This window comes from Durio zibethinus, chromosome 3, assembly GCF_047325235.1.
Source record: "Durio zibethinus cultivar Kanyao isolate XHJ-2024 chromosome 3, ASM4732523v1, whole genome shotgun sequence".
NCBI lineage: Eukaryota > Viridiplantae > Streptophyta > Magnoliopsida > Malvales > Malvaceae > Durio > Durio zibethinus.
This window is the reverse complement of record NC_143164.1, coordinates 36,311,229-36,325,750: the sequence shown is the minus strand read 5'-3', so window position 1 is coordinate 36,325,750 and position 14,522 is coordinate 36,311,229. Positions and strand designations below refer to the sequence as shown.

The window sequence follows — 14,522 nt, the reverse complement described above, 5'->3', positions numbered from 1 at the left end:
TACATGAATGATGTCCGTAATTTTCTTCATCGCTAACAATAATTTTGATTCAATAATTATTTTTCGAGTAATATTTTTAAAATAAGTTTTAATTTTTTATTGTAATTAAATAATTTTTTATTTTTTATTTGTGTTTAAAATTTTTTTAATTTATGTTAAATGTTTATTTATGTATAAAGTAAATTTAAAGGTTTATTTATATATAAAATTAAATGTTAAGGATTTATTTAGATGAAAATTAAAAGTCAATAGCTTATTTAAATGTAATAAAAATAAAAAATTTATTTAAGTAAAATAGTAAAATTAACTATTTTTTACTATTTTAACCAAAATTTTTTTGACCTTTTATTATGATTATGTTTTTATTTTTTTGTAATTATAATTATAAATTTTCAAAACTAATTTAAAAGTACAAATTTTTGAAAAAAAATCCAATTAAAACAACTTTTAAGTTATTTTATAAAAAATCTAATTATAATAACGAAAAATTAATTGTGACTAACAGTGCCATATAACAAAATTTCTTATTTCAAATTTTCAATTAATTTTTTTTTCATTGATTTTAAAAGTTTATGGTTATAATTACGGTAAAACCTTTAGCAAGATTGAATAGTAAAAAAAGTTATTCTTCAAAAATAATAAACCCTTGCTCGGTGACCCATAAACCCTAGTAGGTGGTGAAAAAAGGAGAAGAATTGAAGAAGATTACACCCATGGAACCTTCGTATCGGTGCGAATCATGGAGGCCACCATATCCAGTTCATCATCATCATCATTATCATCACCACCACCATCACCACCATCCGATGATTCTATGTCGCCATCACCACCACCACCATACAGTCCTCTGCCCTCTCCACCACCACCACCACCTCGTTACTTGTCATTCCCACGTAAGCCCTACTTTGGCTCCTCCTCTTTTGCAGAACCACTTGAATTTGGAGTCCACGACTGTTCAAAACGAAGCGCACCATTCTGGTACCTTGTAAGTTTCTCCAATTCTTGCTCTTCTTTTGACTCGAAAAACAAAAAACAAATATCCCCAATTGATGCATTCGTGTATTTTTTTTTTTTTTTAATTTCTGACATGGGTTTTCGCTACAAAGCTCAGTTACTGAAATTTTGAATTGAATTTAGTAAAGAATTTCGTGTCTGAGAGTTTGTTTTCTTTGTTTTGGCTGATAATTAGGGTGTTGCAAGAACAAGAGTATGAAAGACAGGGAGAGGAAGAGGAAGAGGAAGAGGAGGAGGAGCCAATTTTTGTTCTAACGGATGAATGGAGAGAGTTTTTTGCGAAATCCGAAGCAAAGAGAAAATTAGGTACCAATTTTCTCTTTCTTACCTCTGTTTTTCTCTTCCCCTTCCTCATATTCTTGCGACTATTGTTTTTGATCACCATTCGTATTTGTGTCACACAGAGAAGAAACAGGCCAAGAAGAAACAGAAAAATTGAAGGATATTTTGAGGATATGCTATAGTATGTAAGTAGATATTTAACCCAACAATTTGTAAGGTGTTTCCATGAGATTTTCGAATTAAAATGGTCACTAACTTACGGTTAGACGCGGGCTGTACACAAATTGTTTAAATTTCTCGTCAACATGAGGCTGATACAAGATTCTAGCTCCTGTGTTTAAACCAACTGGTTTACTTGAATAGCTTTGACTGATGTTATGGCTTTTTTCTTTTTTCCTGTAATAGCCTAGATTTGATGCCTGAATATGAGGTTGAATCATAGTATGAAGATTTGCTTCATGCTCAAATACAAACTTGATGTTCTGACTACTGATAATCTTTGATTAATTTATGAAATTCTTTTGTTGAATGTTTGGTGGAAGCATTGTCCTGGGGGGAACAGAATCACAGTTTTGAGTATTGATTGGTGCATTTTATGAAGAGATCATGCAATTTTTTTTGCCAATAAGATTGGCTCTTTTGAGTATTCGAAAAGAGTGAGACCCTTGACAGGAGAACATAGAATTATTCTTCTCAACAGATTGAACATTTATTCAGGAATGTAAAGGGATAGTCTACAAACTTTTTTTAATAGCACCATTATGGTATGGTAAAGATGATTTCACTTCTGCCTTCACCATATTACCTGTTTCCTTCCGTACAACGGAGAAGAAAATAATATGGTAAAGATGATTTCACTCAGCAAATGCAGTATTTCTTTCTGATTAAATAGACGAGGTTAAGTATCTCATCAGACAAATAGAAAATTTGTTTTCCATAGTTGACTGATCAAAGATATACTGGTAGTCAAAGGGGTTAGATAGCCTTTGCCAAATGTGAAATATTCATATTTAATAAATGTGGGATAATACCATTCTAGCAAAGTAGAGACAAGCAGGGAGTATCCACTCATCAAATTCCGTTCCCAAAAATATTTCAATTAATAACAATGTCAATGCGCTGATGAAAAAGCTAATTACCTTGGAATCAGCTTTCTATTTGGCAAAACCTGTCTGTCCTCAGCTTCACCCTTATTCAACCATTCTAATACCTCTTATCATATAAGATTTTGTTCCCATCTAATTGCATATGTTTTATGTTCCTTTCTTCACCATTTTGTTTTATGGATTTTAGTAAAGAAGAAACAGAGCTAGCTGCAACACAGGAATGACATGTCAATTATTCTTTGACCTGGGTGATAAGGAAATGTTAATTATTTCAGGTCAGCTGATCATAATACATAATTTCTTGTCAATATCCAGTATGCTTGTGTACCATTTTGCCTGCGTATTCTGGCTGCCCAGGACATGTCATTTTTTTCATTCAGCTTGTTCATGCTCCTCCTTTCCAATTCTATAAGTTGAGACTCCAACCGTTTCTTCCACTCACTTGTTTCGCCCAAATCCTGGTCAGACAATCTCATAAGCTTCTTGCACCTGAATAAATTTCTTTGTGTTCTCCTCCTTAACTTCTGGAGGAGAGACGTCCGGATGGTACTTCCTGACAAGTTTTCTGTAAGCTTGCTTGATCTCTGAGAGTGAGCTACTTTAAACACCCAACACATCTCCGACCTCACATTGAAGTTTCTAAGACTAGGCTGGGGCCTGGTTCTTTATTACCCAAATTGAGATTTGAGTGAAAAGCTGGGTTTTAGAAGACCATTGGATTGGGTGCTGCTCAGGCCACTGTAATAAGAAAAGGGATTCATTAATTTGCACCCAATTAATTTTGAAAATGCTTAGAAGATTTTTTTTTCTTGGTAAGAAAAATATGAGGATATATAGATTGTTTAATTTTTTAGATCAAAATAAAATATGTCGTATCTGATAATTTAAGATAAATTATTACAGATCATACATTCGAGATAATTTTTACAAACGATTACCGACAAAATTCAAATCAAAAAAATTTTTTATCGAAAAACATGAATCTTAAATAATTGAACTGATTATTATTTTTTTTTTTTTTAAGTGTACAAAGATACTACCCTAATCCAAAGCATATATTCGCTGCCATCCAAATTTTTAAGTTTTAAACCATTGTATTTTGGATAATTGTACAGATTTGATTTTAATTGAACATACTTCAATGATGTTCGAAGCAAGCCCGACTTGATAATGCATTTGTCGAATCATTTCCACTATCAAATAGACCGTACTAACCCATTTAGAATTAGAGAAAAGCAAGAAAGGCCTCTACAATAGCTAAGAATTTTGCTGCAATCAATGACACCCATAACCCTCACCAACCATAGAGCCAGAAATCCTGGAATATGAGGGTTAAGCTGGAATAAAATAATTTGAATTTCTCGTTTTTAAAACTAACAATTTAAAATATGATATAATAACATAATATAAAAAAATAAAGATGATAAATTTAAAATTTTAACAAAAATTAAAGAATATATTTCATATTTTTTGTGTCAATAAAAATTATAACATATAATTTACATGTACAATATAATACAAATATATAAATTATTAATGTTTTATACCACATAAATATATGAATTATCAAATCAACCCCTTTTAAAACTTTTTCATAGGTACAAATAAGATAAAGCTTTTATTGTGATTCTGATGAAAATAATATTGCATTTATTGTTAACAATTGTGTATGGTCCGATGATACAATGTTAGATTTGTCAGAGTTTAATGTAAAGGCTTCAAATATATTTTATATGATTGCATTTATTTTTTTAATAATTTATTTTTTATTTTTTAAAATGTAAAAAACATCCCGTGATTCAGAAAACAACTTTAAATTCAAAAATGGTGGGTAAGGAGGAAAGACAACTAAAAGATTTTGAAAAAAGCATGTGAGTGTGGGTTTTAATTGTAAATTTTTTTAATTGATTTAATTGATTTTTATTCAATAAATAATTAAATTAATCGAAATCAAATTGATTAAAATTGATTTGATTTGGTTAAATAATTATATTTTATTATTATTTTTATTATAAATAATTTTTTAATTATAAATTCAATTCAATAAAACTTAAATTCAAGTACCATTTAAATTAAATTACTCAAAATTTTAATAATTTTAATAATATTTTAAAAAATAAAAATACTTATTTTAATTTTTTTACTTTTATTTATTAAAAAATTAATTAATTTGATCAATTTAATAATCAATTTTAAAAATAAAAATTAACCAATTTAATTAATTTAATCTATTTAAAAAATCAATTATAATCAAAACTAAACAAATCAATTAAATTCGTTTAATCGATTCAAATCAAAATTTACTCACCTTTAATTGGCATTGCAGATGGCTTGCTTTACAATTGCTCGCATGGTCCAGGGATTTGATGTGGTGCCCATTTGGACTGCACTGCACCCTCAGTGCGGTGCAGTTGCAATAAAGAAAACGCGTCAGTTGTAAACTTTTGCTTTCAAACAGAATAGCACTATGATTAAAAATAGCAGTTCATTAATTGATATTTTTTAACCAGGTATATTTTTTTTTATATTTTAAGTTTTGTTGTTATGTTCAAAAAGTCATTACAGATTTTATTTTTTTATTTAAAAATTGTAAAATAAATTTGGTAATTTAATATAATAAATAAAATTTATTGTTTAATATACGAATAAATATTTTGAATTAATTTTATTATTTATTAATAAATTTTATATAAATATTAAATTATTTAAAAATTTTATTATATAACATTTAATTTAATATATTTAATGATCATTTTCTTTTCAATGCAATTTATTTTATATTATTATTATTTTATATTTAAATATATATCTCACTATTGATGTTATCATTATAATTAAAGTGATAACAATTTGGATCAGATCGAATTTATTTTAATTTTTTTAATAATATATAATATTATAAAATTATAAAATTTGATCTGAATTTGAATCTATTTTTTTAAAATTAATCTGATCTGAGTTGAATTTTACTTATTCAATTCGATTTGATTTATTAGTTTTTAATATTTCATATTTAATATTTTTATTTTTTATATATTATTTTAATAAAATTTTAGATATACTTAAATAAATTTATATCTAAAATAATTATTTTATTTTATAAAAATTTAAAAAATATATAAAAATAAATAAATATATATAATTTGATTTGATATGATTTTTGGATTAATATTTAAATTAGATTCAATTGAACCAAATATTATAATTTTAAATTAATTTTTTTAGTTTTTGTACTCTTAATTATAACAATAATTAATTTTATTTTTATTATTATTTTTAATTTCCTCATAATCAATTTTACTGTTTATTTAAATGGATTCTAAACCGCACAGTTGTGACATGACCAAAGGGCTAGACATTACGATGCCCAAGGCAACTCCACTCGAAGTTATGAGTTATCCTGAGTTCACGCCCTCATCAAATAATTGAGAGGCCTGTAGCCGTCACTCTATATGTTATCTATGACAACTTTGATTGGCTTTCTTTCTTTTTTTATGGCTAACAATGGGGCAACGTCCCCACCACGACATCTAGAGTTAATGCGGTACAACATCAGCTTCCAACCACATTACAATTCTAGCCAGGGATCTCCAGGATCATTATAACGCCATTGATTTTTTACTTCATTTGCTTCTATCCTTTCATTTGTTTCCCTTCTCCATCCATCCCCTCTCCCACGTATTCCAAGCTCCCCTACCAGCACCTTCGATCATGGCTTTATACTCGAAGCTTTTCAACTCCGACTGATTTTACAGTCCTGACATTGCTGCTCCTGCTGCTACCGCTACAGTCATAAATTTGCAAATCCACTAAATAATAAAGTCAGGGTAATTAGTCCTACCTTATCATGGATTTCTCCTCTTATCTACCAGCAATTGTTGGAGGCCTTTTAGGGTTGGTAATGTTGTACAATATATGGAGGTTGAGGCTTTGCAGGCACAGCAGTGAGGGAAAATTACTAGCCCCAGAAGCGTCAGGTGCCTTACCCATCATAGGCCACCTTCACCTGCTTGGTGCCCAACGAACAGTTGCCCGAACCCTTGCAGCTATGGCAGATAATTATGGACCTGTCTTCACAATCCGACTCGGCATGTTCCGCACCCTTGTCGTTTCCAATCACGAAGCAGTTAAAGAGTGTTTAACAATAAACGACAGGATCTTTGCCACTCGCCCAAGATCGAATGTAGGAACATACCTTGCTTACGACTACGCAGGCTTTGGGTTTGCTCCTTACGGAGCATATTGGCGTGAGATGCGTAAGGTAGCCGTGGTTGAACTTCTCTCTACCCATAGGCTAGCGACATTAAAGCATGTTCAAATCTCGGAGGTGAATGCATTTATCAAAAATTTGTACTTCTTTTGCAAGAAAAATGAGCAGAGTCCTAATCAAAAGATCTCAATTGATCAAAGGCTTCATGTTTTGACCTTAAACATGATTCTAAGAATAATTGCAGGGAAGAGATATTTCTCAGATGCTGAGAGTGAAGACAAGGAAGCCAAACGTTTCATGAAGCTATCCAAAGAATTTGCGTATTTCTTAGGTGCTAATTCTCTTTCAGAAGTGGTTCCGTTTTTAAAATGGATGGATATCTGGAGCTGGCAAGTGAAATCGATGAAGCGTATTTCGAAGGAGATGGACTCTCTTGTTCAAAGTTGGGTCGATGAACATAAATTAAAGAGGCTTAAAATCGGAGCAAACAATGATCAAGATTTCATCGACGTGATGCTATCTGTGATAGAGGATGATTCCATGTTCGGCCATACACGCGAAAATATTATCAAGGCAACAGTAACGGTATGCTTTTGCACTCTTGATTCTTCATTGGATTGACCATTTGCATATTTGGATTGGACCATGGTTCAATATGTTTGTTAATCAACAAATTTCAACTTAACAATCGGTAGGTGCTGGATTGAGGGTTAAAATTCTGAAATTATAAAAAAAAAAAGAGTAATTAAGGCAAAAGTAAAATGTATATTTTATATTTGCACTTCGATGCCCTAAGAGAGACATTTCTTTGTGATTTTAGAGTTTTAACCCTTAATCGGGAGTTCGACAAGAATACAAGCCATGCTAATACAGGTTTTTCTTTTGTACTTTAGACTCTATTGTCAGCAGGGAGTGACACGACATCCCTTGCAATGACATGGATTTTGTCCAACTTGATGAACAATAGACATGCCTTGAAGCGTGCTCAAGAAGAGCTAGACCTGAAAATTGGTCGAGATAGATGGGTGGAAGACTCTGATATTGAGAAATTAGTCTATCTCCAGGCCATAATTAAGGAAACATTCCGCCTATATCCACCAGCTCCTCTATCAGTTCCACATGAGGCAATGGAAGATTGTCGTGTTAGCGGCTACCATATTCCAAAGGGCACACGTTTATTTGTGAATGTATGGAAGTTGCAACGAGACCCACGAATTTGGTCGAATCCTGAGGAATTTCAGCCGGAAAGATTTCTCACAACCCATGAAAACGTGGACATTTTGGGCCAAGATTTTGAGCTGATCCCATTTGGTTCTGGTAGACGATCTTGCCCAGGGATGACTTGGGCATTGCAAGTGACTCGCTTGACAATTGCACGCCTGCTTCAAGGATTTGACTTAACAGCACCTTTAAATGCTCCAGTGGATATGACTGAAGGCCCAGGTGGTAACATGCCCAAGGCAACTCCTCTCGAAGTGATTCTATCTCCTCGCCTTCCTGATGGTCTTTATCAACTCTAAATTAATGAAATTTCTTACTATCCAATAGTGAATATAAGGCCTCTTATGGCCCCCAACTGATGGACAATGCGACCAATTTAAATATGAATAACGCAGGCCAATCCTTTCCCATTTTCTATCTTTGTTCTGTGATTAGCATAGAGATGTAATTGAGTTTAGTAGAGTCAATGCAACGAAAAGTTTGAATTTAAATTCAAATTAAAATTTGATATTTGTAATTAGGTTCCAATTCGATCTAATTTTAATTTTTAAGTTTGAATTTGACTTGAAATAAAAATTAAATTATTTAAATTCATTCGATTAGATTAATTTAATAAAAATAAGTTTAATTATTATATTTGATTTTATACTCGATTATGTATTCAAACTCGAATTTGAGTTCGAATTAATATATATATATAATAAAATAATAATTTTTTAATTAAAATAATAAAAATATATTAAAATTTTAAAACTCAATTAAATTCGTGAGTTATTCGATATATAAATTAAAATGTTTGAATTCGATTTGTTCAATAAATTAAATTATTTAAATTCGAGTTTTGCTTGACAATAACTGAATTAAATTGAAATTTTATCCGAATCATATTTAAATACTCGCACTAATATATAATTTATAACCCAAAATTAGCAGTCGTATTGTTAGAATATTATATACTTTTAGCCTTGCCCTGTGCTCTGAATTGTAAGAGGGTTACGGTAATGACATTTGAGTATGGGGAGGGAGGATAATCAAGTAGCTGACCTTCTAGTTTCAGTAGCCATGTGACCAATTAAGGACTTGAATGAACTGTTTTATTACATTGCTTTAAAACACAGTTATTATCCTAGCCTTTGTGCCGGTTATGATTTCAAGATTGAATTATTTTTGCAATGATAGAAACTATAGTCATTCAGCCCAAATTGTGAAAGGGCCATACCAATCATGACTTGCAGGCATTGCAGGCATTGTTCGATCCATTGAATAATCTTCTCCAACTGCTATCCACAAACTGGAAATCAAACTCAAACAATAAGCCACCCGTAATGCTGCCGGCATTCCTCTCACTTTAGGCTATAAATCATGGATTTAGAATAAAATTAGAAAATATAGAACAATGAAAGAAAAAAAATTAACTGAATTTTAAAGCTCCAGTGTAAAAAAAATTGTGACATGATTGAATTCATTCAACTGCACTTCACTTTTCCATTATTTGGACATAAATGATGATTTTTAGATGATAACCGCACCTCAGTTTTATCCAAATCTGCCCCTAATCCACTTATATGAATGGGTCAAAAATAATAATTTTTTTGTTTGAAATTTGTTATGTTCTATCGTTACTTTAAGTTTCGATTAATTCGAAATTGAATCAGATCGAATTTCATAAAAAAATAAATTTTTTTTTCATTCATAAAATTCAAAATTAAAATTTTATCTAAAAAATTCAAATTTTTTATTATTTGAACCAACAAACATTGATGAATCAAATATAATATTAATTCTTTATTAATTAACATCTAATCCCACCACCACCAACAAAGCTTTCTTATCTAAAATACAATAAATAATAGACAATCAACAAAAGTTTATTTTTAATTTATATTTAAAATTTTAATCTATTAATTGAATAAAATATTATCTATATAAATTTTTTTAAATTTATAATTTTTAACTATCAATTCTCATAATATATCAATTAATTTAAAAATAATTGATTATCATATTTATTGTACTAAATACATATATATAATATAAAAATTGTTATATTATATTTCGTATTATTCATAAAATATATTTTTATATATTTTTTATATCATTTGTTAAAATTTTTACAGTAATTATCAGCCATTGCTTCTGCAATTTCAGTCTCATAATGCTCGTGATTTTCACTGCCCTTCTCAGACGATGCCACGTGGCCGTCATGCGCCACTTCCTCAACTTTCAAACCTTGGTCCACTCCCGGTCCAAACTACCCCACACTTTACCTTACGTTTATAAATCCCCTTTGATGTTTGCCACGTTTAGCCGCTTATCCAAATGGCTGCCACAACGTGTACGAAACGCTAACAATACGACCCACGTCGACACCTTCCCGTCAATCCCTCCAAAGGCTGCGAACGCAACTTGACCAACTTGACGACTGCTGAGCTGTAACGCCACGAGCTCAGCCAGGTGTCAGGTTCAAGCTAGTGTAACGCATGGAAAACCGGGCCTACCTCACAAAATCTTAAACGTGTCTTACCCAAAAGCAGCGACGTTGCTTTTCGATTCCTGGGAATTCGAGATGAGACGATCGAGATCCTCGAGGACAGCGAGATCTCCTACCACGTGTCCGTATCTGCAAGTGTGTCGGAAAATCCCACCAAAGCTGTTTCGACTCTTCAGCTCTTCATGCACGTGGCCACGTGTCAAACTCCGAACTCTTTCTTCCCCCCATCCTCTTAATTACTTTTTTTTCGTAACAAAAAAAATTAAGCCAGTTATTTGCCTACATGTTAGATATAAGTAAAAATTAAAATTTATGTTCATAAATTAAATATGAAATAAATTTTTAAATTTTTAAATATATAAATTTGTATTAATTTGAATCCATCATTTCTTTTTTTTTTTTTTACTATCTAAATTATCAAATCTATTTAATAAAAAAAATCCAAATGAAGATTTTATTGAGGCCCGAGGGGCGTTTAAAAAAAAATTAGTGTTGATCTGGAGCAACCTTACTTAACGCTTCCGCTAAATATGTCCGAAAACTCCCTTACGTGTCAACACTAACCGTTTGTCTGCACTTCCCCCATCTCGCCACGTGGCCTTGTCTCTTCTCTTCAGTTCCTTCTTTTCTCTCTCCCCAGAAAATCTGAATCCAAGGCCGGATGCACAAGCAGGTACAAAGAGAGTACATTTTTGTTGTCCTGTATTTTGTTTATTTATTTGTAGCATGAGGTTTTAGCCGGAAGCTTTTTTTTAGTCTTTGAAATGGAAAATGACTTAGGGATTATGGGGTTAGGGGACGATGAGATTGAGCTAGAGCTGGGATTATCAATAGTAGGAAGCTTTAGAAAGGCCGAGAAACTAAAGCCAATCAAGAAAGAATCAAAACCCAAGAATAACTCCGTTGCAGATATCGGGGAAAGCGTGGTTTTTTATCCGCAAACGAAACGTGAGATTCAAGCTTTAAGGAGACAAGAAGCGAAGAAGAAGCGAGAAGAGAAGCAGCAAAAGAGAGGAACAATAATATCATCTATATGTCACCAAAACGAGTTCCGAAGCAAAGTCGACGACGTCGGTGCAACGGAAGAAAGAGAATGCAAGAAGAATAAAGTTCAAGAATTTTCTGGTAATGCAAATCTTAAAACAACCGCCGAACTCAATAATCCGTTGGGGTGCCCGGTTATTCCGTTGCGGGTCCCGTCCCCGTACCCGCAGGTCCAGTTTTTGCCGCTGGACAATAGGTTTGCTTATTCTTGCGCAAATGGGGTGCCTTGTTGGGGTGGTGGTGTTGGGAATGAGAAGAGTGTCGTGCAGCCAGTGGCGCCGAATGGAGCCTTTTGGCCGTTTCAGACGGGTCAGGATTCAGGTGTGAATGCTGGAAATGGATATGATTCGGAGCAAAACAGTAGCAGAGATGAAAGGAATAGGAAAACAGGGTCAAATGGGTCTCCCATGTATAGTTCCTCTGTGGTTTCGGATCTTGAATGCTCTTCTAATCAAGGTAGGTACTCCAAGTTTTCCTTTTTGTGCTTTGCAGTTTTTTTCTGGATGGCTGTCTGCTTTTATTTGTTTTACTATTACAAATCTTTCATTTGTTGATCGTGCAAAGATTTTTTGTTCATGCAAGTTTCCAAGAATCATGAAAATTTAGTTTAACTATGACATGGCTCCCCAGCGGAAACCAAATCCTGCATCACCCTTTTTTTATGAATCTGGTTCCGATTTCAATATGAAGTTCATTTGTCTGTGGAAAACGATTCGCTTCTAGTGATTTTGATTTGGGAATTTTGTGTTTCTGGATAATATGATGATTAATGGAAAACAAGAAAACTTGGATCTCTTCTATCATTCAAATCTGTCCACCTTTACTGTAGATCAAGAATATATAGATTCCGGCTGTTGCATTTAGCGAAATCTGTACATACTGGACAAAGAATCCCCCTTGGTTATGGCTCTGCCCCTTGCTTTTGATCAATATACAATTGTGTGTGAGCCAATCATGAGTAACTATAGACTTAAAATGATGGCTTCGAGTTGGAATGTCCATGAGCTAATGGCATTGTCATTTATTTGTAATGTTCAAATTAGTGTAAATTGTCGTTTATATACTTGGGTTTGGGTGTGCATATTCAAGACATGGACGTGTCCCACACACTGCGATGTTTTTTCTAAGTTTCTCTTTATATTTTAAAGCTTATTGCTTTGAGATGTCAAATTTGTGTTGGACACACGATCTTAAAGAAAAGTGAGTAGTTTCTTGGAGCCGTGATAATCACACCAAAGAAAGAAAAGTTAGAGCGACAGAATGCAATATTTGGATTGGTTTCTGACTGTTGCCTGATACTTGCCTTGAATGAACTTATTAATAAAATTGCAGCTGTGGATATGTAGACATATTTATTTACTCTCAATCTGCTATTTAAACTTCTAACTATTCATTTAGGAGGGAATGAATTTCTTTTTCTTGAATCTAGTGGTTGAGTCGTGCGCCCTCTTTTCTTATAACATAGCTCAACCATTTCATGAGCTAATTTGACAGTGTTGAATATAGTTAATTGAGAGCCATACTGAATTATCTACTACTGAACTTGTTTAGCATACTAGTTTCCTCCATCGTCCTAGTGGATGTATTGAATTACTCCCCGAAGTAATCATCATTTTTCCTAGTTCTTATTCGATGTTGTTGTGATGTTATACATTGATGTCAAATGCTTATCTCTGCTAAGAATATAGATTTTGTTGATATATATTGGCTGCCTTTCATTTTCAGGTGGTTGCAGCAGTGAAGCTGGAACCGGCACAAGTCATTGTCAACTGGAACATCCTCAAATGAATTGTTCAGTTGCAAGCAATCTAAAGGGCCAGTCTGAACACAGTGCTCCTTCTCACCAAATGGACTCTGCCCAAAGTATTGACAAATCTAGAAACGGTATCGAAAAGAAGGCCTCAATGAAGGTCACCGAGTCCACTCCATCAAGTCTGAAGGAAGAACCCAATCCCAGAATACGATCAGATTTTAGAAGCAAACCTGTTTTGACTAATGAAACTCCAGCTGCCACTTTAACAAAAGATGCCAAGGGGGACATGGGCAAGCCTCCTAAGCCTCAAATTCCTCCTGGCGACATCCTTTCGCTTCAAAACATGCCTTGCGTTTCAACAACAGGCAATGGCCCGAATGGTAAAACCATTAATGGTTTTCTGTACAGATATACAAAATCAGAGGTCAGCATCATCTGTGTCTGCCATGGAAGTTCATTCACACCTGCTGAGTTTGTGCAGCATGCTGGGGGTGATGATGCGTCACATCCTCTGAGACACATTACCGTAATTCCTTCTGCCTTCTAATAACAATACAACAATTGTAGCAATGCATGATTGTTTTGCCTGGTGTTTAGTTTTTTTTTTTAGACCGTGGGAGCTGCAGAAAATGATGATTGTATGCTTGTAACTGAGCTCTTCTCGGAAAACAGAATGGAAAAGTCTCTTTGTTGTCCTTTCCTTCAATATGGTTTCTAACTGCATTAACTGACAAGATTATTGGTTGGTTCAATTGGTATCTTATTAAAGTTAGTATTTAAAAGTTATAGGTTCGAAATATTTTATATGCTTAAATTAAAAATTTTAAAAAAATAAAGCAAAAGGGAAAGGTATTATGAACAAAAAGAAGGGAAATGTATATAAATAATCAATCAAAAGAAGTAATCAATCATGGATTGACTCAATTGCAATGATAAGAAAAGTCATGAATTTTTTAATAAAAGAAATCATATAAATTAATTAAATTAAATTTTAATTTAAAAATATCATGAATTTTAGTTTCAGAAAAAAATTTATATTAATATTTTTAAAAAATTATTTTTGAGATATACGATTTCACTAAAAGAAATTTCATAAAAATCCTAATTTTTGCATTATTAACTAAAGTATTGAATAAAAATCTTGAAAATTTACCTGCAACGAATAAAATACTAAAAAAATAATTTATGATTTAATAATTTGAAGGATAAGTTTTGAATTGAGAATGAAAAAATGAATAAGAGAGTGAAAAATGAAATGAAGGGAAATATAATATTTTCGAGAAGAAGTGTATTTAAGAGAATATCAAGAGTTTGATTTCGAGTCTAAATTTTTTTTTTTTTATATAAAGATTTTATTTTTTTTATGTAAAAAAAAATATAAAAAATTATATTTTAAACAGA

At 32.2% G+C, this 14,522-nt stretch overlaps 3 protein-coding genes across 3 annotated transcripts; all 3 read left to right on the top strand.

Annotated features, from left to right (window-relative positions):
- Window positions 1-615: 615 nt before the first annotated feature.
- Window positions 616-1,825, top strand: LOC111283710 (uncharacterized). Its single transcript, XM_022872301.2, has 3 exons — window positions 616-985; window positions 1,190-1,320; window positions 1,419-1,825. Exons 1-3 carry the CDS (start codon window positions 714-716, stop codon window positions 1,451-1,453), a joined length of 438 nt encoding a protein of 145 aa, XP_022728036.2. The 5' UTR covers window positions 616-713; the 3' UTR covers window positions 1,454-1,825.
- A 4,206-nt stretch (window positions 1,826-6,031) lies between these two features.
- On the top strand, window positions 6,032-8,250 carry LOC111283975 (vinorine hydroxylase-like). The gene is made up of 2 exons (XM_022872679.2): window positions 6,032-7,197; window positions 7,506-8,250. The coding sequence occupies exons 1-2, from the start codon at window positions 6,250-6,252 to the stop codon at window positions 8,130-8,132; spliced, it is 1,575 nt and encodes a 524-aa protein (XP_022728414.2). The 5' UTR covers window positions 6,032-6,249; the 3' UTR covers window positions 8,133-8,250.
- Window positions 8,251-10,763: 2,513 nt separating this feature from the next.
- LOC111283959 (uncharacterized) lies at window positions 10,764-13,827 on the top strand. Its single transcript, XM_022872657.2, has 2 exons — window positions 10,764-11,824; window positions 13,094-13,827. Exons 1-2 carry the CDS (start codon window positions 11,089-11,091, stop codon window positions 13,666-13,668), a joined length of 1,311 nt encoding a protein of 436 aa, XP_022728392.2. The 5' UTR covers window positions 10,764-11,088; the 3' UTR covers window positions 13,669-13,827.
- The last annotated feature ends 695 nt before the right edge of the window (window positions 13,828-14,522 follow it).